Genomic DNA, 25,948 nt, shown 5'->3' on the forward strand with positions numbered 1-25,948 from the left:
ATAGAAAACTAACAATGCACACAAACAAGGAACTGGTTGTTCTCTTCCATTATTTACAAGAGTTGTTGCTTAGAGAAAGCAGGAGAAACAAGAGCTTTGCCCATCAGTCAGGTGTTTGAAGAAAAGATTCTGTGGCAATTTTTCTGTGCATTAGCCCCAATTGTTCAAACATGTGCCACATGCCTATATTGTCCTTCGAGAAGATAACAGAATTAATCATTCTTTTTTCTTTCTTTCTTTCTCTCTTTCTTTCTTTCTTTATTTTTGAGACAGAGTTTCGTTCTTGTCACCCAGGCTGGAGCACAGGGGCATGATCTCGGCTCACTGTAACCTCCGTCTCCCGGGTTTAAGCGATTCTCCTGCCTCAGCCTCCCGAGTAGCTGCAGAATTAATCATTCATAATTGTGCATAGATTTTTTTAAGTAAACATGTTCCCTACATACTTTAGCTTACTAATTTCCACAGACATCAGAACTGAAACAACTACAGCTTAAATAAAAATAACTTAAACCCAACCAACAGATCTATTGCATACATACCCTATATATATATATAACATACAGGAAGTTCACCCACCTTCCCTGGAGTAACTGGGAATTTCCCTCCTATTCTGGCTCACTACTGTAGGCAGACCTCACTACTTCCAGAAAACAGTCCCCCTTCACCCTGGCCAGCAATTTCTCACCCCCATCATCCTATGAGCAACAAGACTTGCATGGCAGGTTTACTGGTAGTAAGGAAAATGAGGAAGGAGGAAGGAAAAGGAGAAAAGCAAAGAGCTTTCCACAGTTCTGCACACCAGATAATTCATTTCTTCATTCAGCAAAGACTTACCAGTACCAGGCACCATGGATAATACCAAGAACAAAGCAAGTATGTTCCTGACCTCATGGTACATCCCTTGTATATCATTTCAGATCTAATCCCAGGAGTTCCTCACTTTAAGTACTCCTCACAAAAATCTTTAAAGGTTAAGTAATCAGAGCATTATGGCAGAGTAGCATAAGATAAATCGGAATGATACAGATAACTGTACCATGGAGAGCTTCAAGTGACATTCTAAAAGGTGAGTTTTTAAAGTGTTTTTAAGTGTACATCAGGTCATTTCAACTCCCTAAGAGACCCACATGTCACGAAGAATAAAATTCGAGTTTGCTCTCAAACACAAGCCCTGGCAGAGACTTTGGCCTCCTCACCTGCATTACAGCCTTTTTAGCCACAGCAGCTTTGTCTTGGTTCCTCAATCTTTCCTAGTTCATTCCCACTCTAAAGTCTTTTTATGTGTTGTTCTCTGCCTAGAATGTTCTTCCTCTTTATCAGCATCACCACCCCAAAGAGGGCATCTCTGAACTTCCAATCTGAAGTAGCCAGCCAGTCACCGGCACATCACCAACTTGCCATTATCACTAACCTCTTATTTGTTTGTTTCTCCCAGCAAAATCTAAGCTCTGTCAAGACAGGGATTTTCTCTCTCTTGTCCATTGCTATATCCTTAGAGCTCAGACGGGGTGTCTGGCCCAGGTGCTCAATGACTATTTGTTCAATGAAATAATGAACAAATGAATCACACAAAAGGAGAGGGGAAAATACTATTTCCCATTAAAATGAATAAGGAGGCTTTTTCAGAAGGGAAGGCTACAGCAGCCCTCTACTACCCTTTTTTGATGAAACTTCCAGGAAATTCATTAGTAAGTTTTGGGCTTCAGTAAGTCACAGTCAATTTCTGTTATACACACCCAAAAAACTCCGACTATAATGATACTGCTATTCTACATATCAGCCAACTAAGAAAGGAGGAAAAGGAAGGAAAAACAAACCAATAGGAGATTCCTTTCATTCTTGTCTGAAGAAAAACAAACGTTTTAAAGCAATAGGACAGAAGTAGTCAGAACAGAGGAAGGAGAAAGAGATGGAACCAGTAGGAAAAACAAAAACAAAAATGGAGAGGGAAAGGTACACAGAGACAGCAAGAAAGAGTGATGAGGAGAAAAGAGGTAAGGGGTTATTCACACAACAGTGTTCCCTTGCACTATGGGTGTCTAAGTAAGCTGAGGGCTGCGAAGGTAGAGGCAAACGATTGGAATGCCAATGATGTAGGAGGTTCTTGGGCCCGTCAGTTCCGCCTCCTGTGACAAGTTAATTTCTCCAGGTTTACCAGTATGGTGAGGATGGGGAGTGCAGAGGGGTGGGGTGGATAGGTAGGTCAGGGAGAGATCTTCTCTAAGATGTATCTGTTCCTATAACTCAACAAAAAAAAATCACTATACAGCTCTATCAGAGCAGTTCTTCAGAGGGGAAATTATTCTCTGCATTGCTAGAGAAACACGGTAAAAGCCAGAGACCTCCAATCTCATCCTGAAGTTCTTATACTTAACCTGAGGTCTAGATCAACCAATGTTCCTTAATAAAAAGGGCCGGGGGGGAGATAAAAAAATTGTTAATTGAATTAATAGAATTCTGTGATCAACATCATGGTTAAATACCCAAAATTAAATTTTAATTGTAATAAAAGGATCTTAACAACTTAAATTTCCTCTATTAATTCAGAAGTAAAATATTTTCATCAGTATGCGTGTAAAATCTAATATACTTTTTAAATACAGCCCAATGCCAGGATATTCTAAATCTTTCTGGGTTTTGTTAAAAATGTATATATCTGGCCAGGCACAGTGGCTCACGCCTGTAATCCCAGCACTTTGGGAGGCTGAGGTAGGTGGATCACAAGGTCAGGAGTGTGAGACCAGCCTGGCCAACATGGTGAAACCCTGTCTCTACTAGTAATACAAAAATTAGCCGGGCATGGTGGCGTGCACCTGTAATCCAGCTACCTGGGAGGCTGAAACAGGAGAATCGCTTGAACCTGGGAGGCAGAGGTTTCAGGGAGCTGAGATTGTGCCACCACACTCCAGTCTGGGCGACAGAGCAAGACTCCGTCTTGGAAAAAAAAAAAAAAAAATCATACATCTAACTTGGAGGCAGTAAAACAAAATGATTTTAGAAACTTTTAAAATGTTATCCCCATTTTGTCACTATTTTTATTACACTTCAAAGATATGTTTCTTGGAAAAACAACTAAAATTTAAAATTGTTTTTTCTTTTTATTTTTTTTGAGCCAGAATCTTAGTCACCCAGGCTGGAGTGCAGTAGCACAATCACAGCTCACTGCAGCCTCAAATTTTTGGGATTAAGCGATCCTCTTGCCTCAGTCTCCCAAGTAGCTGAGACTACAGATGTGCCCCACCATACCTGGTTAATTCTTTTTTATTTTTTATAGAGACAAGGTTTCACTATGTCTCCCAGGCTAAAAACTTAAAATTTGACTCTGTATAAAATATGTAGCCTGCTGCTAAAACTCCAACTCACTTGCAAGTACTGACGATTTTCTCAAAATTTCAGAAATTTCTGAAGGGAATATAAATACTTTACCACATTCAAACTGATGAGATTTAAGGATTTTCCAGTTCCTATTAGGAACTGGTAACTATTAGGAGCGTTACCACATATTCCTACATTCTTTGAACAGGATGGGTCCATTCCCATGTTTTAACAAGAAGTTGATTTCAAATTGAAAGCCTTGCAACTACAACCTTGGTGACAGGAGTCAAGAGCAGGACTGGATGTGAGATATGGAATCAAAGGAGATCATTTTGGAGCTTTAAGATTTGACGGCCCTGCCGTACTCTGAACTTGCATGAGGCCTGTGGCCCCTTTGTTTTGGCCAATTTCTTCCACTTGGAATAGCTGTACTTACCCAATGCTGTACCCCTTTTGTATCTAGGAAGTAACTAACTTGCTATTGACTTTATAGGCTCATTGGTGGAAGGGACTTGTCTTGTCTCAGATGGGACTTTGAACTGTCGACTTTTGAGTTAATGCTGAAATGAGTTAAGACTTTGGGGGACCGTTGGGAAGGCATGACTGGTTTTGAAATGTGAGGACATGAAATTTGGGAGGGGTCAGGGGTGGAATGATATGGTTTGGCTGTGTCCCCACCCAAATCTCAACTTGAATTCCCACATGTTATGGGAGGGACCCAATGGGAGGTGACTGAATCATGAGAGCAAGTCTTTTCCTTGCTGTTTTTGTGATAGTGAATGAATCTCACGAGATCTGATGGTTTTAAAAAGGAGAGTTTCCCTGCTCAAGCTCTCTTCTCTTGTCTGCCGCCATGTGAGACGTGCCTTTTACCTTCCACCATGGTTATGGGGCCTCCCCAGTCATGTGAAACTGTAAGTCTATTAAGCCTCTTTCTTTTGTAAGTTGCCCAGTCTCAGGTATGTCTTTATCAACACTGTGAAAAAGGACTAATACAGGGGATAAGGAGATATTTGTTAAAGGACATAAAATTACAGCTATTAATAGATAGGATGAATAAGTTCCAGTGCTCCATACCACCGTAGGATGACTACAGTTAACAGTAATATATAGTTTCAAATAGCTAGAAGGAGGATATTGAATGTCCCCAACATAAAGAAATTACAAATGTGTCAGATGATTGATATGCTGATTGCCTGGATCCATTCTGATCACTATATATTACATGTAGCAAAACTTCATTATGTGGGCAAAGGACATGAACAGACAACTTTCAAAAGAAGACACACATGCGGCCAACAAGCCTTAAGAAAAAGAGCTCAATATCACTGATCATTAGAGAAATGCAAATCAAAACCACAATAAGATACCATCTCACACCAGAGTGGTTTTTATTAAAAAGTCAAAAAAAATAACAGATGCTGGCAAAGTTGCAGAGAAAAGGGAACACTTATACACTGTTAGTGGAAGTGTAAATTAGTTCAACCATTGTGGAAAGCAGTGTGGTGATTCCTCAAAGACCTAAAAACAGAAATACCATTCAACCCAGCAACCCTATTACTGAGTATATACCTAAAGGAATATAAATCATTTTGTCATAAAGACAGATGCGCATGTACATTCACTGCAGCACTATTCACAATCATGGAATCAACCTAAATACCCATCAATGGTAGAATGGATATTTAAAATGTGGTACATATATACCATGGAATACTATACAGTCATTAAAAAGAACAAGATCATGTCCTCTGCAGGAACGTGGATGGAGCTGGAGGCCATAATCCTTAGCAAACTATTGCAGGAACAGAAAACTAAATACTGCATGTTCTCAGTTATAAGCTGGAGCTAAAAGATAAGAACACATGGACACAAAGAGGGAAATAACAAACACTTGGGCCAACTTGGGGATGGAGGCTGGCGGAGGGAGAGGAACGGAAAAAAATAACTATTGGGTACTAGGCTTAGTACCTGGGTGACTAAATATTCTGTACAACAAACCCCTATGACACAAATTTACCTCTACAACAAACCTGCACATGTACCCCTGAACCTAAAATAAAAGACTTTTTTTAAGTAAAAGCATTACATATACATTTTTTAAAAATATCAGTATGTACCCCATGAATATGTACAATTATGAAGTCAATTTAAAAAATAAAAATAAATTTTAAAAATAGCATAGACAGACACAATATTAGGTACTGGAGATACAAATATGAGTAAGACACCACTCCTATTTAACATAGTATTGGAAGTTTTGGCCAAGGCAATCAGGCAAGAGAAAGAAATAAAGGGTATTCAAATAGGAAGAGAAGAAGTCAAATTATCTTTGTTTGCAGATGACATGATCCTATATCTAGAAAACACCATCTTCTCAGCCCAAAAGCTTTTTAAGCTGATAAGCAAATTCCACAAAGTCTCAGGATACAAAGTCAATGTGCAAAAATCACTAGCATTCCTATACACCAACAACAGGTAAGCAGAGAACCAAATAGTGAATAAAGTCCCATTCACAATTAGGATACAAAGAATAAAATACCCAGCAATACAGCTAAAAAGGGAAGTGAAGGATCTCTTCAAGAAGAACTAGAAACCACTGCTCAAAGAAATCAAAGAGGACACAAACGAACAGAGAGACATTCCATGTCCACGGACAGGAAGGATCAATATCATGAAAATGGCCATACTGCCCAAAGTCATTTATAGATTCAATGCTATTCCCATTAAACTGCTACTGACATTCTTCACAGAATTAGGGGAAAAAAAACTATTTTAAAATTCATGTGGAATCAAAAAAGAGTCTGAATAGCCAAGATAATCCTAAGCAGTAAGAACAAAGCTGGAGGCATCACGTTACCTGACTTCAAACTGTACTACAAGGCTATGGTAACCAAAACAACATGGTACTCATACAAGAACAGACACGTAGACCAGTGGAGAGAATAGAGAACTCAGAAATAAGACCACCTACCAAACATCAGATCTTCAACAAACGTGAAAAAAGCAAGCAATGGGGAAAGGACTGCCTTTTTTTTATTTTTATTTTATTTATTTATTTATTTATTTATTTATTTTTTGAGACACAGTTTCGCTCTTGTTGCCCAGGCTGGAGTCTAATGGCATGATCTCGGTTCAGTGCAGCCTCTGCTTCCCGGATTCAGGCGATTCTCCTGTCTCAGCCTCCTGAGCAGCTGGGATTACAGGTGCCCACCACCACACCCAGTTAAATTTTTTTTGTATTTTTAGTAGAGATGGGGTTTTACCATGTTGGCCAGGCTAGTCTTGAACTCCTGACCTCAAGAGATCCGTCCGCCTCGGCCTCCCAAAATGCTGGGATTACAGGCATGAGTGAACGAGCCTGGCCAGAACTGCCTTTTTAATAAATGGTGCTGGCAGAGCTGGCTAGCCATAGGCAGAAAATTGAAACTGGACCCCTTCCTTATATCTTACACAAAAATCAACCCAAGATGGATTAAATACTCAGATGTAAAACCCAAAACTATAAAAACCCAGAAGAAAATCTCGGTAATATCATTCAGGACATAGGTAGGGGGCAAAGACTTCATGATGAAAATGCCAAAAACAACTGCAACAAAAGCAAAAATTGACAAATGGGATCAATCTAATTAACTAAAGAGCTTCTGCACAGCAAAAGAAACTATCATCAGAGTAAACAGACAACCTATAGAATGGGAGAAAAATTTTGCAATCTATCTATCTGACAAAGGTCTAATATCCAGAGTCTACAAGGAACTTAAACAAATTTACAAGAAACAAACAAACAACCCCAGTGAAAAGTGAGCAGAGGACATGAACAGACACTTCTCAAAAGAAGATATTCATATGGCCAATGAAAATGTGAAAAAAAGTTCAACATCACTGATCGTTAGAGAAATGCAAATCAAAACCACAATGAGATACAATCTCATGCCAGTCAGAACGGCTATTACTAAAAAGTCAAAAAACAACAGATGCTGGTGAGATTGTGGAGAAAAACAGACATGTTTACACTGTTGTCAGGAGTGTAAGTTAGTTCAACCATCGTGGAAGACAGTGTGACGATTCCTCAAAGACCAAGAGGCAGAAATACCATTTGACCCAGAATCCCATTACTGGGTATATACCCAAAGGAATATAAATCATTCTATTATAAAGATACATGTACTCGTATATTCACTGCAGCACTATTCACAACAGCAAAGACATGGAATCAAACTAAATGCCCATCAATGGTAGACTGGATAAAGAAAATGTGGTACATATACACACTGTGCAGCTATAAAAAGAAACAAGATCATGTCCTTTGCAGGGACATGAATGGAGTTGGAAGCTATTTTCCACAGCAAAGTAACACAGGAACAGAAAACCAAACACTGCGTGTTCTCATTTATAAGTGGGAGCTAAATGATGAGAACACACATGAACGCATAGAGAAGAACAACACACACTGTGCCTTGGAGGAGGGAGAGCATCAGGAAGAATAGCTAATGAATGATGGGCTTAATACCTGGGTGATGGGATGGTCTGTGCAGCAAACCACCATGGGACACGTTTACCTATGTAACAAACCTGAACATCCTGCACATGTACCCCAGAACTTAAAATAAAAGTTGAAGAAAAAAAATATATGAGTAAGAGTTATCCCTTTACTCGAAAAGCTCATTCTTACAAGGGCGAGTGTGCAAAGCAAGTAATCACAAGGAGCTCATCCTAGTGGACCAATATTATGTGCAATTAATTGCAAAATGAGGTAAGAAAAGCTATAAATGAGTCATGTTCTAAGTCAGATAATAAGAAAATGACAGTGAACAGCTGGGAGGCAGTGAGTGAGGGGTAGGCAGAAAAACTAGGGAGAAAACATCAGGAAAGGTTTATCAGAGAAGGGAATTATGGTTTCTTAAATTAAGAAATTTCCCAAAGCAGGCCCACTAAATGACTCGCACACCCACTCTTGAAAGAATTGTCTGATTCATCCTACAGTACATATATTCACATGGAAAAGCTTGTCTGTCTGCTCATTAATTTGAAACCATGAACCACAAATATTATTTCCTATTAAATAATTCTATGAGGTACTGCAGCCCTTCTAAATATTTCTTTGAGGTTGAGGTTACACTTTCCCAGTCCTACTATTTAGTTTTATTACCCATGAATTTGCTGTCTAACTACATCCCTGGCTTTAAGTCCTCATCAATTAAAAATCTGAATTACCATAATGAAAATTCAAAGCCCCTACAAGCATTTGTTATGGAGGTTTGGGAAGACAGGCACAGAAAAAGCAAAGCTAAGGCAGAAGAGCAACAAGGAAGAAAATTAAGAAAGACACAGAGACAGAGCGCTGCTGACATGAGCACCTAGTAGTTGACATGGCCACAGTCTGTTTTTTAGCATGGCAACCCTATTTTGAGCACTAAAAATCTTAGAAATAGCTGAACACACAGCAAATTCAACAGCAATTGCGGTAAGCTCTTCTTTTTGTTTTTTTGAGAGGGAGTCTAGCTCTGTTGCCCAGGCTGGAGTGCAGTGGTGCTATCTCTGCTCACTGCAAGCGGTTAGCTCTTCTTTTATTTAAAATTTCAGAAAGTGCTCATGAAGAGGGTTTTAATGAATTAATTCACTTTCTAAAATAGGGGAAAGGCCACAATTTTACTCATTGTATCAAACAGAAAACATTTCTTGAAATAAAAATTTCTATAAATTAAAATTATTCAATCAAGAAAACTCTTATAAAGTTAAGGTTTAAGATTTGATGTCTTGAGGTGAATGGGACATTATAACTTTTCAGCCCACACTTAGAAACTAAGCCCAATGAGATACTAAAATGACAGACCCAGTGAGGCAGGCTCAGCGCTGGCTCCTCAGGGCCCACAACGTTGACCTAGCTCCAGGCTTCTCATTCAAGGTTCTCCCAAACTGAATCAATGCACATTTTGGTTTCCAGGAAGAAGGGAGGAGTATGAGGGGGCTTTACGGGTAATACAGTGATTCAAATGAAAGTGAGATAAGAAAAGATAAATCGTATTATTTCAAGGCTTAAAGCAAACTCAGATATTTCCAAAAAAAAACAAGTATCAACTGAATAAAAACCATCCAGAGACAGGTATACATCTTGATGTTTGGAGACAGCAGTCTTTGAGGAGTTCAGAATACTTTCTGTTTTCCTTAAGCCATTCATGTTAATTGCAAACTAGCCTAGATGCAGAGCAACCAAACAATCACCTGCTCATTCAATGCCAAAATCAAGAACCTTCTGGATCTCAGCACAATAAGTAGATTCTTCAACGGCTATGTTTTGCAGTCTGCAGGTTATAATCTATTAGTGAGCAGTGCAGTCAATCTGATGGGTAAAGACATATTTTTAATAAAATAGAACAGAATATAAAATATCAATATGCTTTACACCTTGTAAGAATTATTTCATGAACCTCGTTTCAATTATACATGTAAATGGCGTGTGTGCGCGCGCGCACACTTGTGCGTACTAAGCTGCAATGTAAAATGTGTTTCTTACGGTGAATTACAGTGAATAAAGCTTGGAAAACTCTGTCCTAAGATACCAGCCCAATTTACTTTATATCATTCCTTGCTTCTCCTATTCCCCATCACTTACTTGTTGCACTTAGACCTACTCCAACACATCCATGGACATCACCAAAGTAAACATGAGAACAACCGCCATTGTACCTGATTGGTACATGAAAGTTTTGAGGGTGTTAGCCCCAACAGCCAGAATCAAAGCTCAGAAGCTACCTGGAAAAGAAACTGTATGACTAGTGTATTTGAAACACTACAACACTGCTTTCTAAATAGAAAATTCTACTCTTCCACACTGCATGCGGTTTCTAATCTTTTTGCAGACTACTATGGTTTAGACGTAGTATATTATACCAAGACTAGCAGTACTCGGTGACATGCTATATGACTGGATAAAGCTCTCAGCTAGAAACTTAGGGATCTGGGTTCTAGTCCTTCTCCATTAGTTGGGTTTGATCTTGGACAAGGTACTCGACCTCTCTGGGTTCAGATTCTCTGAAATATGACAAAGCAGGACTGCAGAAGGGTTCTTCCTAGTGAGTGTTCTGTGGAGATACTTCACCAGTCTTGCAAAAGTGGGTCTTTTTTTTAATTAAGATGTTTATTTTTAAAACTAAAAGAAAACGGTAAACACAATCAAATACATTCAATATCAAATTTTAACATGCTGTAATTACCAGGCAGCCAAATAACCTCATTTTTCATAAAAATTAAAAGAATTACCTTCAGTTTCTGTATATATTCTGGTAAACATCTCATTGATCAGAAGCCTGTAGCTCTCTCTGCATGGGGGATATGTCTAAATGTGAGCCTGCTCTGTTCAGATATTTGTATAAAATGGAACACCGATAGTCCTCACTCGGGTAAATGCCAGGTGAAGCCTAGGTAGACATGTATAGAACATGCTCTCATATCAGGCACGGCAAACAATTTCAAGTCATACTCTGATAATCGATAATGTCTTCAGGGCTTTGAGTACCTCCTTTCCGATTTTTTTTTTTTTTCATAATAAATGCATGCAGCTAAAAATTTTTAAGATCCAACTCTAATTAAAAATTTTCTAGTACTCCTCTTTCAAGCATATGAATTATTTCTTTTTTTTTTTTTATGGAGTTTTGCTCTTGTTGCTCAGAGAGTGCAATGGCGTGATCTCAGCTCACCGCAACCTCTACCTCCTGGGTTCAAGTGATTCTCCTGCCTCAGCCTCCCGAGTAGCTGGGATTACAGGTATGTGCCACCACGCCCGGCTAATTTTGTATTTTTAGTAGAGACAGGGTTTCCCCATGTTGGTCAGGCTGGTCTCGAACTCCCAACCTCAAGTGATCCGCCTGCCTTGGCCTCCCAAAGTGCTGGGATTACAGGCATGAGCCAACACGCCTGGCCCCATGAATTAATTCTTAACTGGAAATTATCCTGAGACTGCAAGGATGGCTGTTAAAAAAAAAAAAATCGTTGACATTTAGTAGCAAATACTTATATGTATAAGTAAGTAGTTTCACTTATTGAGAAAAACAGAAATAATGCTGAGGGTAAAATTAACATTACCATCCACAATATTAATTTCAAATGTTTGTATGTACAGTATTAACAAAGCCCATTTCAGTTCTATATAACACACTTTGTTTTACTCAATAATTTTATGAGAATTAGTTAATGCTTCGCAACACTGATTTTTGTCGTTATTTTTATAATTAGTACCGACTTAATAATTTATCTTTAAGCACATCACAGGTTTTAAATTACTCCATATTAAATTTCCACAAAACTGTGGAAGTCAACCAACTAAGACTTATTTGTCAATTAAATAGGCATTCATTTCACAAACAGGTATTGAACACTTAGGATGTGTCAGACATTGTTCTAGATGCTGGGGCTATTATGGAAAACAAGACAAAGTCCTTTCCCTTAAAGGGAGAGATAATAAACTGGCAAATAAATAATTTCAAGTGCTAAAAAAGTACATCCCCTTAATTCAGTATATACTGTTGAAATAGCAAGAACCGCAATTACTTTTGCACCAACCTAAAATGAAACAAATGGATGTTAGCTTCTTCACACAGAAAGCATATGTTATTCCAAGGCTACTGATAAGATTCAGAAATTTGTGAGTAAATTACTGTAAACATACACAGTGCATCACTACTAAATATACAGTACTAAATGCAGTGAGTATGTATGCCTGTGTGTGCAGTTGTGTATGTGTATATAAATTTGAGAGCTTATTTACAATACAAAGGAAGTTTATTAACAGGATGCCAAAAGAAAAAAAGAAAAAAAAAACTGAAAAGATTGATGCACCTTAACTTGACAAGTCTTCCACTAATGAAAAGCAAACAGCTAATTTTCCTCACCCACAGCTAAATGAAACAGGCAAGAAAAGTTGAGTAAGAGGCGACACTGCTCTACCCATACGCAGAAGGCTAATAGAACGTCCAATCTCAAAGAGTCTCAAATTGAAAATGCTGTATGATTTTAAGGAGCGTGATCTGTTTCAAAGCCACCAAAAATACAAGCCTACAAAGATAAAAGACTGTCTGGCCCACTTACAGGCAATATCACAAAAGAGCTGCCTATCAAACTATAAAAGGAAGAAACTGCAAACAGGAAATTGCCCAGTCCCAGCCATGTGCCGCCCCTCCCTTCCTCTCCACTAACTTCTACAAGCAGAAGCAAACACTATTGTTAGATTTACCAAGAAGCCACAGACAAGGATGACAGAACACTAGTAGCTGACATCTAATATATTATTGGATTAATAAATATTTAAAGTAAATGCCTTTATTATTTTGAACCAACTTTTTTGATAATTTTACCTATATTTTAAATGACATTTGTTTAATCTACAGATTTTTAATGTCAATGTAAAATAGTTCTGAAATCAGAATTTACAGAATTGTGAGTTAAAGGATAAGCAAAATAATATACTTGGTCCAAACAATAAAAACAAAAACAAAATCACAGTTAATTGTCTGGGTATATCAGTGTCCCATGACGTAAACACACACACACTAACCACTTCTAAATAATACTGTTCTGTTAAAATTTCTGTATATTCAGCAGACAGCTTAATGTTCAAAAATCAATAGGTCCATTACCAGCAGTTCCAACTAAGCACATTTATATTCAGGTATGCAGAAGTACTTAATAAAGCATTCTGACATTCTGAGGAGTAACAGCAGGAAAGGTCTATGGATTTCCTTAGTTTTTACAGAAACCTGGACTGATGGGCATGATTTCTAGTAGTCTGTATCTATTGAAACAAATTAAACACAGATAAAATGACTTCATCCTTTTTTTTTTTTTTTTTTTTTTTGAGTCTGGGTGTGGGCTGGAGTGCAGTGTTGTGATCATAGCTCACTGTAACCTCAAACTCCTGGCCTCAAGCAATCCTCCAGCCTCAGCCTCCAGGTAGCTGGGTCTACAGGCTCTCACCACTGCACCTGGCTAACTTATTTTTTAATGGAGGCTAATAGCACTTTTCCACTCTTAAATGGTCTAAATATAGGAAACAAATTTAAAAACACAAAGTTTTCAAAAAGTTAATAGATCTATAAAGAAAACTATGAGAATAATCAACCTCATTATTAGTCAAAATATGATTACTAAAACAATGAGGTAGCATTTTTCACCAATTAAATTTCTAAAACTGTAATGTTCATACCCAACATGCAAAGATTATATGAAATTGGAGTATAAACTGCTTAAGTATAGCAATATGCTCCAAGAGTCTTAAAAACTCTGAAATTTAAAGTTATTTACCCCACTTCTGGAAATCTAAAGACAATAATCCACAAAAAGAAACACAATATAGAAAGAGGTCTGTCACATTATAAAAAAATTTGAAAGAAATCTAAAATGTTAAATAGTATTCTCTCTAAATGAAATATTATTTGGTCACCTGAGTAGCAAAATGGCAAAACATACATAAGCTAAATTTCAAAAGGCTCAAAAAACTACACAGCAATCACACCTAATAAATAGTTCAGGTTTAGAACTGCAGGAAAATTTTTCCACATTTCTTCTACAATGTGGTTACTCCACTTTTTAAAGGTTTTTTTTAATTGTAAGGAAAAAAAGACCCCCATCTTCTCATTAGATTATCCCCTTTTCACAATGGACATTTAAAATTAAATTAAATTAAAAATTTAAAATAACTAGTTTTCTTCCAGCCTCCCTTCACTCCCCTACCACCAGAAAAAGCATCCTCACCGTCACACTATTCTCCCTGTCCGATGGTTCCTCAGCAACTTGGCCTGCTGGGATTGACCATCTTGGAACCTCCCCTCTCTCCAGGTCTGAACCCAGCCCTCCACACCCACATCAACAGGTAGGGAGTCATTCACCTTAGTATCCTCAACTCCGGGAACAAGGCCTGTTACACAAAAACGCCTCAAAAAAACATTTGTTAGATAAATTCATATTTACCCAATTATACCTATTGCCCACTTTAAACAACTGTTTATCTCTCATCTGTCCCACATTTTAAGCTAGGCATTGTTTATATATATATATACACACACACACACACACACACACACACACACATATTTTATTCCCTAGAGCCTACCATAGTGCTAGGCCGGGCTCATAGTAGCTAAACAAAGATTTACTGAACTAATGAACACCTGACTACAGATCTCACAAATTCATTTGGTTTAAACAGACTATTCCATTAAAATAACATCCTTGGAGAGAAATATACTCATACTTTCCAGTGAATTATACTAAGCAATAATCAGATTAACAACCATATGAGTGTTGTTACTGAGCCAAGGAAGGGTTTAAGTGAAAAATGTGATGGACAAGAGGAAGATGAGCAGACAGAAAGTGGGGAAGTAGCCATCAGATCTTCAGGGAGGTAGCCTAAAGGGTCTACGCACAAAAGTGAGTAATAAGAAGTAGGAGATTGGGTTAGAAAACTTTGTGGAAGGTCACATAGCTTCCCTGCCCAGGGCCACCAGACATTCCCAAGTGCATACAATGTCAGACACTGCACCGATGACACCTTTATATAAATGACCTCCTTCAGTCCTCACTGCCAGTAAAATAGGGTATTATTATGCCTATTTTAAAGATGAAAAAAACAGCAGTTTGGATAAGTTAACTTGCTCAGGGCATACAACTAATAATTGGATTCAAAGCCCAGTGAGCCTGTGGCTATGTTAAAGTCATTGCTTACAACCACTATGCCAGATGGAGAATGGCTTCTTTGCAATTAGTCACAGACTTAGGAGTAGAGTATAACTACTTAGGCCTTAAGTGTAGTCTACAAAATAAATAGCCAACACAGACATGGTTAGACAGTCTAAAAACCTCAGGCTTATTATCCCCAATTCAGACATGACATCTGGTTCAGGATGGTCTCAGTTAATCCACAATGTAGACCTCTAATTTAGCAATGCAAAGACTTAACAAGTAGGTAAGGAAAGTATACAATGTGGCTACCACCTCTGTTTAGCATCCTCCACATAACAGAAAAAAAATTGTATTTCTTTAACTCTGAACTTAATTTTCCAAGCTAAACAGTCACACTTATTTTAACTTCTTCTCATACACATTATTTTCCAATTCTTCAGTTACGGTGACCTGATCCAAATTCTCCTTCACCTTCTTGCCATAGGCCTGCAAAACTGAAAACAATATAGTAACACAAGTACTAGTGAAGACTTGGTCTTTAAGCACATGGCAAGAACCTAATTAATTCATACTCATAATTTTTAAAAGCCATCTTTTTCAAACTCATATCAGAGTGTCTTAGATGCTACAATGATCTAAACATCCTAACTTCAAAACTGCACTGAGTGTTGCCCTGGAAGGCAAACACCTTTCTGACAAAGCTGGTCTCTTCTTAAATCTAAGCCCTCCATCTCAAGGAGCACAATGTCACAATGTAGGAGGTGAAGAGATGCTTCACTAGTACAGACATCCCTAAAATGGGTGCCTATCATCTGCTAAGTGTCACTGTGGTCTCCAGTGGCCACATCATTCCAGCAACCCTGGCTTTAAGATCACTGAACATGATGGTCTATATCAGGGTGTCTAATCACTTAGCTTCCCTGGGCCACCACTGGAAGAAGAATTGTCTTGGGCCACACATAAAATACACTAACACTAAGGATAGCTGATGAGCTTTTAAAAAAAAAAAAATCTCATGTTTTAAGAAAGTTTATGAATTTGTGTTAGGCCACATTCAAAGCCAGCTGCAGGTTGAACAAACTTGGTCTACATTTTATCTCCTTTTTGAACCTTATGACGGTTCTATGAAAGAAAGCATAAAAAGTCTCCCCCACATAGATATAAGGAAATAGAAACACAAAAGCTGTGAAATACCTGAAGTCATTATCTAACAGAGAAACCACAAGTGCCACAAGAGGGCACACTCAAAAGTAAGCCATGGTGCTGGTGGCACAACAATTGGAAAGTAGTTAATACCACTGAGCTGTACATTTTTAAATGGTTAAGACAGCAAGTTTCATGTTACATGTATTTTACCACAAAAAAAAATTGGGAAAATACAAATTTTTTTTTTTTTCTTTTTTTGAGACGGAGTCTCGCTCTGTGGCCCAGGCTGGAGTGCAGTGGCCGATCTCAGCTCACTGCAAGCTCCGCCTCCCGGGTTCACACCGTTCTCCTGCCTCAGCCTCCCGAGTAGCTGGGACTACAGGCGCCCGCCACCTCGCCCGGCTAGTTTTTTGTATTTTTTAGTAGAGACGGGGTTTCACGGTTTCACCGTGTTAGCCAGGATGGTCTCGATCTCCTGACCTCGTGATCCACCCATTTCGGCCTCCCAAAGTGCTGGGATTACAGGCTTGAGCCACTGCGCCCGGCCCCCACAAATTTATTTTTTTAAAAAAAGGCTAGGTAGTGATGTAATTTTGTATGCTGGTTACTACCCTTGATCTATGATCTTTACTTTGATCCTGCATCTTTAAAGACCAAAGTTGGCTCAGTCATGACTACAAATATTCTGGTAAAGGGGAAGACACCACTTTATACCTTACGTCCAACTTCATTATTTTCAGGAGTTTCCCATATATCACCTTCTTTCTTTCATGTTTTGTCATCCCATTATTCATTCACTCAAAAGATATTTACAGAGCACCCATTAGGTACTAGACACAGCTCTAAATTGATAGTGTTCAATTTAGAAATAGTTGTATAGCAGTCGGTAAATAGCTGCAGCCCACAACACACCACTCCACTCCACAAAAGCCATCCTAGTCTCTTTGTTGGGATCCACCCCCGACCCCTAAGTCCTAGACTTCCCCATGATTCAGCAAAGCAAGAAGCTTCCAGGACCTTGTCCCAACTTCCAACTCAATGGGTGAATGCCCAGCCTAACCCCTTGTTAAATATTTTATCACCCTCCACACACAGCAACAAACAAAACAGATAAAGTCCTTACCCTCTAGTCTGGGAAAGAGATAATAAGCAAGTAAATGCATAAACAAACAAAGTAATTTCAAATAGTAGCATGCTGTAAAGAAAATAAAGCAGCAAAGGTCTAAAGAATGAGTAGGGGTGGAGGTAAAAGGGTAGAAATTGAAAATCTCTCTGAAAAGGTAACATTAGAAAGAGCCAGGCATGCAGAGGTCTGAAGCAAGAACATTCCAGATAGAACAGAAATATCAAGGCTCTTTGGTAGGAACAAGAATGGAATTTCAGTTAGAAGGCCAGCATGAGGGGAGCATCTTGAGCAAGGAGACCACAGAGGCAGAAAGGGTCAGATCAGAAAGGATCTTAATGGCATTGGTAAGGATAAATTTTATGCCAAGATCAGTGAGCAATCACAGATTTGAAATAGGGTAATGATGTGATCTAATTTACAATTTTGAAAGATTACTCTGACAGCTATATGGCAACTAAATTAACGGGAAGCAAGAATATAAAAAGAGACAACATATAAAGCTGTGGTCATAATTCAGGTGAGCAATGATAGTGGCTTGGGCTAGGTGATAGCAACAGAGATGGAAAGATGTATTCTGATTCAATATGTTTTAGAGGTAGAGCTGACCAAACTTACGAATAAGTATAATGTGGGATCAGCAAACAAAAGAAATCAAAATGACTACTGTCTTTTGATTTAGCAAGTCACTGACGGTAGTCCACTTACTAAAAAGGGAATGACTTGGGAAATAAATACATTTAGGGAGAGAAGGAATACAAACAGAAGTTTTGTCACAATAAATTTGAGGTATCATTTAGACGTATAATATGGAGCTATCAAACAGGGAGTTGAATATTTGATCTTTACAATAATCCTGTGAAGCAGATAAGGAAACTCAGGTATTATCCAAATTTTACAAAAGAAAAAACTAAGGCTTTGAGAAAAAGGTTTGTCTTAGTACAAAATATTTTTATTAGTCAATGCCCCTTAAGAGAGGGCTGATTCCACATTTTAAGAACAGGAACACCTTCACGGTTAAGCACTTCTGTCTGATAAAATATACCTACCTACCTAGCTTGCCTCATGTAAGTCACATGGCTGCTCCGAAGGTAAAGGTCTTTTGTATCCAGAGAAGATTCCCCAGAAAACGGGCACTTATCAAACTAGCAACATTTAATCTATGTAAAATTTAACTGAGATATATTTATAATGCATAGTATTGACTATCTTCTTACAAGACTGTCAACAACTAAATACGTACAGACAATAAAAGAAAGGCATAAAATTCTCTTTAAGGATCCACTGCCAATTTTTAGTTCCATTTGTATTAAGGGTTTGTGTCAAAAAGCCTTCTGGGGAATACAGTTCCAAAATTAGAAAAATCAATTGGGACATGACCAGTTCAGGAATAATCACTTCACACTGCTTCTCAAGACTGTAACTAGTGTGTAAGACAAGCTCATGCTGGACTCAGCACTTCTTCCACCATGCTAGAACTGCTTTTTCCACTTTTGGTTGCTTTAAAGTGGTGGAAACTTCTGCATTAGAAGACATATTTTTATCACAGAGTATTTTATCACAAGCTCAACACATCTATTATAATCCTTTCAAAGTTCTAGAGGCACCCTGCTGAAATGAAGAACCACACTAAACAAAACAGGAAGAATAGGTGTTAAAAAGGAAAGAAGAAGTGGGGTGTGGTATCTCACATCTGTAATCCCAGCACTTTGGGAGGCCAGAGCAGGGGGATCACTTAAGGTCAGGAGTCCTGAAGCCAGTCTGGGCAACAAAGCAAGGCGCTGTCTCTACAAAAATAAAATGAAATTAGCTGGGTGTGGTGGCACACACCTGCAGTCCCACCTTTTAGGGAGGGCTGAGGCAGGAGGATCGCTTGAGCACAGAAGTCTAAAAATATACTGGTCTACGATCGCACCACTACACTGTAGCCTGGGGGATAAAGCAAGACTCATTCTCAATAAATAAATAAATAAGGAAAGAAGAGAGAGAAGATGCAAAGGAGGGAAAAGGGGGTAAAGAAACCAGAAGAGTAGGGCAAACCTGAGGTCCCCAGAATGGCAGGCACGGTTTTGGTGGCTGGAGAGGTTGTGGTGGATGCACAGCTGTATTTTTTTTTTTTTTTTTTTGGGGGGGATGGAGTCTCGCTGGGTCACCAGGATGGAGTGCAGCAGTGCGATCTTAGCTCACTGCAACCTCCCCTTCCTGGGTTCAAGCAATTTTCCTGCCTCAGCCTCCCAAGTAGCTGAGACTACAGGCACATGTCACCACGCCCAGCTAATTTTTGTATTTTTAGTAAAGACAGGGTTTCACCATGTTGGTCAGGATGGTCTCCATCTCTTGACCTCGCGATCTGCCCGCCTCAGCCTCCCAAAGTGCTGGGATTACAGTCGTGAGCCACTGCTTGATCGATATTGACCACTTGATCCATATTTTGATCAAGGTTATGAAGCCCCTGGTGTGCAGGAAGCGGCTGCAGTGCTGGTGGAGAAGGAAACTTGCAGATACCAACCTACTATGAACTACCTGAGCTACCTGACAGTCAAGAATTATTCTGCTTTTGAAACTGACATAATGAGAAACGAATTTGAAAGACTGGCTGCTTGACAACCAACTGAATTGCTCAGTATGAAACGACATGAACTTCCAGCCCCTTCCTCTGGTCAAAAAAAATGGCATTACTGCATGGCAAGAATGTGTAAACAATTCCATGGCCTAGTTAGAGCATCAAGCAGTTAGAATCAAGAATCTGAAACTAATGTCACAGCATAGATGTAATGCCTGGAAAGTATACAATGAAAATCTAGTTCATATGACTGAACATGCACAGAAAGAACTTCAGAAGTTAAGAAAACATATTAAAGATTTAAACTGGCAGAGAAAGAGCATGCAACTCACAGCTGGATCTAAATTGAGAGAAAGGGAGTCAAATTGGATATCCATGGTCAGTAAGAATTATGAGATTGAACAGATTATTGCTCAGCTAGAAAATGAAATCTATCAAATTAAGCAGCAACATGGAGAGGCAAACAAAGAAAACATCCGGCAAGACTTCTGAAAAGACAATTTCACGGGTAGAAAAGTTGGGCTTTCACAAAAGGCATCTGAACTTTTAATGAACTGTGAAGGACAACAGCAACTTCCCAAAGTCACTGACGTTTAAATGTTTAGAAATCACAGAATGTGTGGGCTGCTGTGGTAATTCTATTTGTATATCTCAACAGAATTAAAATGTCTGGCTTGGTGGTATTTTTACAGCCATTAAAAAAAAAAAAAACCTTTAGGCTTTCAAAATAAGTATGACTTTAGAATAATATTATGTCACAGAATTAATTTTGAGCCATGTGGGTCATGTTTTGTGTCCAAGGATCTTTATTCAAAGCTTTCAACACGTACAGGAAGTTGGAACTTGTGGTTTATGACCTTGTCTAATAAAGAGAGAGTTCTAAACACATTCTTGATTACCAAACAAGACTTCAGAAACACAGTGACCATACAGAGTCATCACTACCATCATCATCATAGATAACTGCTACATCAAGCTTCATATGTGCTGAACACTGTTCTGAACACTTTGGGTAGATGAACAAGATGTATATGAATAAAAATCATTTGGTCCTCACAAAAAAAAAAAAAAAAAAAGACATGAGAAGAGTGGCAAATGACCTCTTCCTGATGGCAATCCTTTATGAGAAAGGATTCACAAATAACATGCTTACAAAGCATCACAAAACCCTGCAGGAAAAACACATTTGTTTATAGGGCTTGAATCCAGAAATTACTACAGTCTCTTTCCATATTTCAATCACGGTGTCAATCATCAATTTCAAATGAGTAGTCATTATCAATGTAAGGTAAAAAAAAATTCAGCTTACCAGAACTTCACTGAACCTTCATGCTAACTGCCAGCTTTTCATGTATGCGCTTAAAATAAAAGTAATAGCCTGGTTGGCACTACAAATAATCTGAGTATTCTAAGAATTGAAAGAAAATGTAGGGGTCATTACATCCAACCCTCTCATTTTGTGGATAAGGAAACAAAATAAAGCTGAGAGAGATAAAGTGCATCATCACAGAGCCCTTCAAGATGAAAAACATGTTTTTCTGACTCTTAGCCACCATTCCTTGTGCTATACCATGCTATCTACAGAGCAAGAAAGATGCAGCCACAAGGGGTAGCCCAAGGCTTTACTGCAGCCACATCAAGGGACAAAAGGTGGGCAGGGCTGGGCACCTGAGTGCTAGAAGCAAGGCCCCAGCCCGCAGCCTGGCTGACAGCCTTCCACTCTTCTCAGCCTGCACCCTGCAACAGCCGACAGCTTTTCCAGCAATACTGCTGGGCTTTTTCACCCCGAGAGCTTTTGGGTTGATGGGGCAGAGTTTGAGGTATAGTAGCTGGCGCCCTCTTCCCAAGGTCCTTAGAATGAGGCCCTTGAAAAGTCACTCAGCAGGGTTGCTTCCATGGCTTCAGAGGAGCACGACCCCTCCCCAAGGATGAGGAGAAATGACACCTCTCTGCTCCCTGCCTTTAAACAAGCATATTCCCAACTGGTTATCATACATATCCCTGCAAGTGTGTTTTAGCCCTGATGGTTTCCGCTTTCTAAGCTTTTGCTCGGTCACAGCATATATAGAAAATTCCAGAATCACCATTCTAAAACTCCATAGCATGGTCATGTGGAATTCATACTGACATGTTAGTGACTGCGCAGAACAAAATTTCTAACTGAAATTAGTCTGGGTAAAGTCTTATGTAGTTATTAGGGAAGCTATAATATATGCAGGATTTATATTGTTTGCCTACTGCAAACAATTGTATAAATGAATGGATTGATAAAAATAATAACAGTCCTCCCCTGTGCAATCCAGGATTTCCTCTTCTCCCAAAAAATGAACACTTCAACAGTCTTTTAAAATCTTCCATAATACCATATTTCATTCATTTAAACATACATATACACACACATATTTTTTTTTCCTAGAAATGTCCTTGGTCGGTATTATTTTTATTAAAACACCTATACAACTGTGGAATTCAAGCTACATATTGCAGTTCCAAGATTCTCTCATTAACCAGTAGAAAAGAAAATCCAAAGAGTAAACACCCCACCACTGCTAGTCCATACTTCCCACTACAGGTCAATTCCCAAACTGCTAATAATCTCCACCATCTCTCAATCCCACTGAAAAACTTGTATGGATTTTCTCTGACAGTGTTAGCATTTCACTGGCCTGATTATAGAAAATAATCATGAAGAAGGTACTTACTGCATAGGCACCTATCAAAAATGCTGCATTTGCTCTTTTCCGTTGGTCAAAACAGGTGTAGTGCACTATTTTCTTTCTTGACAAACTGTATGACTGGAAAGAGGAGATTAAAAAAAAAAATAGGGTAACCACAGAGACAATGTTAACATATACAGAAGGCAAACATCATCTCTTAACCTTCAAGATGTGCCACAACCCATAAAATTTAACAACTTTCAACTTTAATTGCTATGGCATTTGAGGGTTAGAGAATTACTAGCTCAGACTTTGTACAGCCCAATCATAATGTAAGAATCAACAATATAATTAATATCTTTCTCTCCAAGAAAAGAAACTAATATGGTGGAAAATAATTAAATTATTGGCATCTCTATTACGAGGAAACATTTTTGATGATTTATTCTTAATCTTCTACAGAAAGTCTCTTCACCCTTTGTTACCCTCTACATGCCACTGCCACTCCCAGGAATGTTATCTATAGTTTTCATATAACACAATTTTTGTAAATGTCAACCAGTCTACTGTGATCTCTAAAAAGTCTTATTTTTAAAGACCAATATTAATATTTTCTTTCTGGGATGTTCTGTAACAACCCCCTTTTAATATCTGAAAATACATGGTTAATGGAAAAAGACCATTAAAAAATTACATCAGCAAACATCTTAATACAACACATTACAATAGCCATCCATTAAATTCATGAATTCAAACAGTTATTAAGCACCTGTTATATGCCAGGCAATATGCTGCATGCTCAAGTATTTAAGTTCAAAATAATCAACATGGCATGTTGTACACATGCTAAACATGAAAAAAAATGACAAAACGATCTTGTAAAATGAATTCAAATTATTAATCAAAACTCAAATAAGTATAAGACAATGGGAACACAATGCAACTCAATGAAATCTGCTTGATTTCTTCACTTTTCAAAATTTATGTATTTTAACAATTGATTTTCGAAATATAGGTACATAAACCATCTTTAATGGGCTAGCAAAAAAAAAAACACAGGCACAAAAGTACATTTCAATATTCGTCTATAAATTCACATTGACTATAAAAGCACCTTTTTCCATCTTATAAATTGACTACAACACACAGAAAATCCCTGCTTTTAGAACCTCTTTTAAAAAGGTAAATAGAGCTCAACTATGTACTTTTCTTGATCCTGCTATTGTCTACGAGGAAAAAAAAAAAAACCTCTTCCATCTCTGAAGCCTGTTCTAAGACAAAACTGCAACACTCTGGCTTTATCATGTAACCACAGAAAGGGTATCCCTCCAATGAGCCAAGAAATCTTCATCACTCCAAGTCAGACATTTCTTTTATAACCAAAAATCATTTGTCACCCAGGCTGGAGTGCAGTGGCATAATCTCAGCTCGCTGCAACCTCCGCCTCCCAGGTTTAAGCCATTCTCCTGCCTCAGCCTCCCATGCAGCTGGGACTACAGGCGCCCACCACCATAGCCGGCTACTTTTTGTATTTTTAGTAGAGACGGAGTTTCACCACATTGGCCAGGCTGGTCTCGAACTCCTAGAATCACATTATCTGAAAATAGTAGTACCCTCTTATCTTTTACCTTTTTTTTTTTTTTTTGAGAAAGGTCTAGCTCTGTCACCTAGCAACCAGGCTGGAGTGCAGTGGCATGATCTTGGCTCACTGCAGCCTTGACCTACTCGCCTCAATCGATCCTCCCACCTTGGCCTCCTGAGTAGTTGGGACCACAGGCACATGCCACCATGCCCAGCTAATATTTGTATTTTTTGTAGAGGTGAGGTCTTGCCATGTTGTCCAGGCTTGTCTTGAACTCCTGGGCTCAAGCAATCCACCTGCCTTGGCCTCCCAAAGTGCTGGGATTACAGGCGTGAGCCACGATACCCGGCCAGTAGTGCCCTTTTTATTAAACTTTTAAAAATTAGTATGTGAGGACAGGCCTGGTGGCTCATGCCTGTAATTCCAACACCCAAAGTGAGAGAAACACTTAGGGTAGGGAATTTGAGACTAGCCCAGGCAACATAGCAAGACCTCATCTCTACAAAAACACTGGGTAGGAGTATCACTTAAGCCCAGGAGATAGAGGCTGCAGTGAGCCATGATCACACCACAGCCGTCCAGCCTGTGCAACAGAACAAGAATTTGTCCCAAAAACAAACAAACAAAAATCAAACAAAAAAAATAGTATTTGACTCAAAGAAAGTCTCTTATTGCCAATGCCCTTATTTCCTGACAGGTTTATACAGATACTCCTATGAAATAAAGAGAGAAAAAAGGCACAGCATTTAATTCAGCTCAGTTGAGTTGATGCATTGAAGTTACCTAGGGATGTAAAGGTTACAACCAATGGTGCTGACACTTGATTCCTCACTTTCTTAATTTGGGACTACTGACTGCCTGAACATTTGCTTTTTCTGTTTTATTTCATTGTCTCATTGTCTGTTGGGTGGTTGGTTGGTTTTGCCACTTATTTGTTCTCCATCAATAAGTTATGTTTGATTTACCAAAAAGGAAATAAAGTCTCTTCAAACCTAAGCATCTCCCATCATCTCTGAATTGCAAATATCTAAATACTGCCTTACACAGGCCAGGCTCTCAATAAACATGAGTCAGACTGAGCATAGGGACTCAACGCTTTCCTGGCTCCCAGCCTCTCACTATTTATGTTTCCTAATTCCCTAAAATACCTGTGGGGAAGAAAATATCAACAGTCTATCTTCAAGTCTGGATTCGCTTTTTTGATGCTCTTTTCTACTAAGAATTTAGGTTTTATGACAAACTACTGCTATTGTTTAATAATGTGAAACTATTTATTTTACAAATCTACTTGCTGAAAGGGACAAGTCATAGTGCTGTTCTTTCATCACTGATGCTGATTTCTTTCTTGGGTTTTTTGGAGGGGGTTGAGGGGAGTAGAATCTTTTGTGTTTGCCTGGTTTTGTTTTATCTCTCTCTCATTCTAACGTATATAGAATACAGAGACTTATCCTGGAACATGAACCATAAAACTAAAGGACAGAATTCTGAGGAAGACTTTCTTTTCACTGTATAGCTATAAATATTCTTTAAGTAAATATAATACAAATTAACACTTTAAATATTTTAGAAGAATGTTTAAACTTTATAAGCTTTCATAAATCACATCAGATAAAGAAAAGTCTTCACAAAATCTTCCTAGAAACTTTATTTAAAAATATTTCCTATGAGAAACTGCCCACAGGAAGCAAACATAACTGACTTTTTTTTTTTTTTTTAGAGCTTTCTGCCTGATTTTTAGGAAAATGTTTAAAGCTGCTAGCATTTACTTTGCTTAGATATTTTTGGAATTCAGTTTCCTCAGTTAAGTTTCAAAAGCACTCCAACCAAGAAATGATTTCCTGCTTAGTGAAGCTTGGCCAATATCTCCAAGGCCAAATCACTGAGAGTGG

The 25,948-nt window shown here is 38.5% G+C and overlaps 1 protein-coding gene and 1 pseudogene across 6 annotated transcripts in view; one reads left to right on the forward strand and one right to left on the reverse strand.

The window, feature by feature from the left end:
- CDC14A (cell division cycle 14A) overlaps positions 1-25,948 on the reverse strand; it is a 164,620-nt gene that overhangs the window by 106,614 nt on the left and 32,058 nt on the right. For 5 of the 6 annotated variants that reach the window (XM_005542589.5, XM_074000697.1, XM_005542587.5 and 2 more), the window contains one exon: positions 22,523-22,615. The exons of the other annotated variant lie outside the window; for it this stretch is intronic. In XM_005542589.5, the coding sequence (XP_005542646.1) occupies positions 22,523-22,615 (93 nt within the window). The remainder of the gene's footprint in view (positions 1-22,522; positions 22,616-25,948) is intronic. 6 annotated transcript variants of the gene reach the window in all.
- Positions 1,018-20,409, forward strand: LOC107130194 (pre-mRNA-splicing factor SPF27 pseudogene; annotated as a pseudogene).

The sequence above is a fragment of the Macaca fascicularis genome, chromosome 1, assembly GCF_037993035.2.
Source record: "Macaca fascicularis isolate 582-1 chromosome 1, T2T-MFA8v1.1".
Classification (NCBI taxonomy): Eukaryota; Metazoa; Chordata; class Mammalia; order Primates; family Cercopithecidae; genus Macaca; species Macaca fascicularis.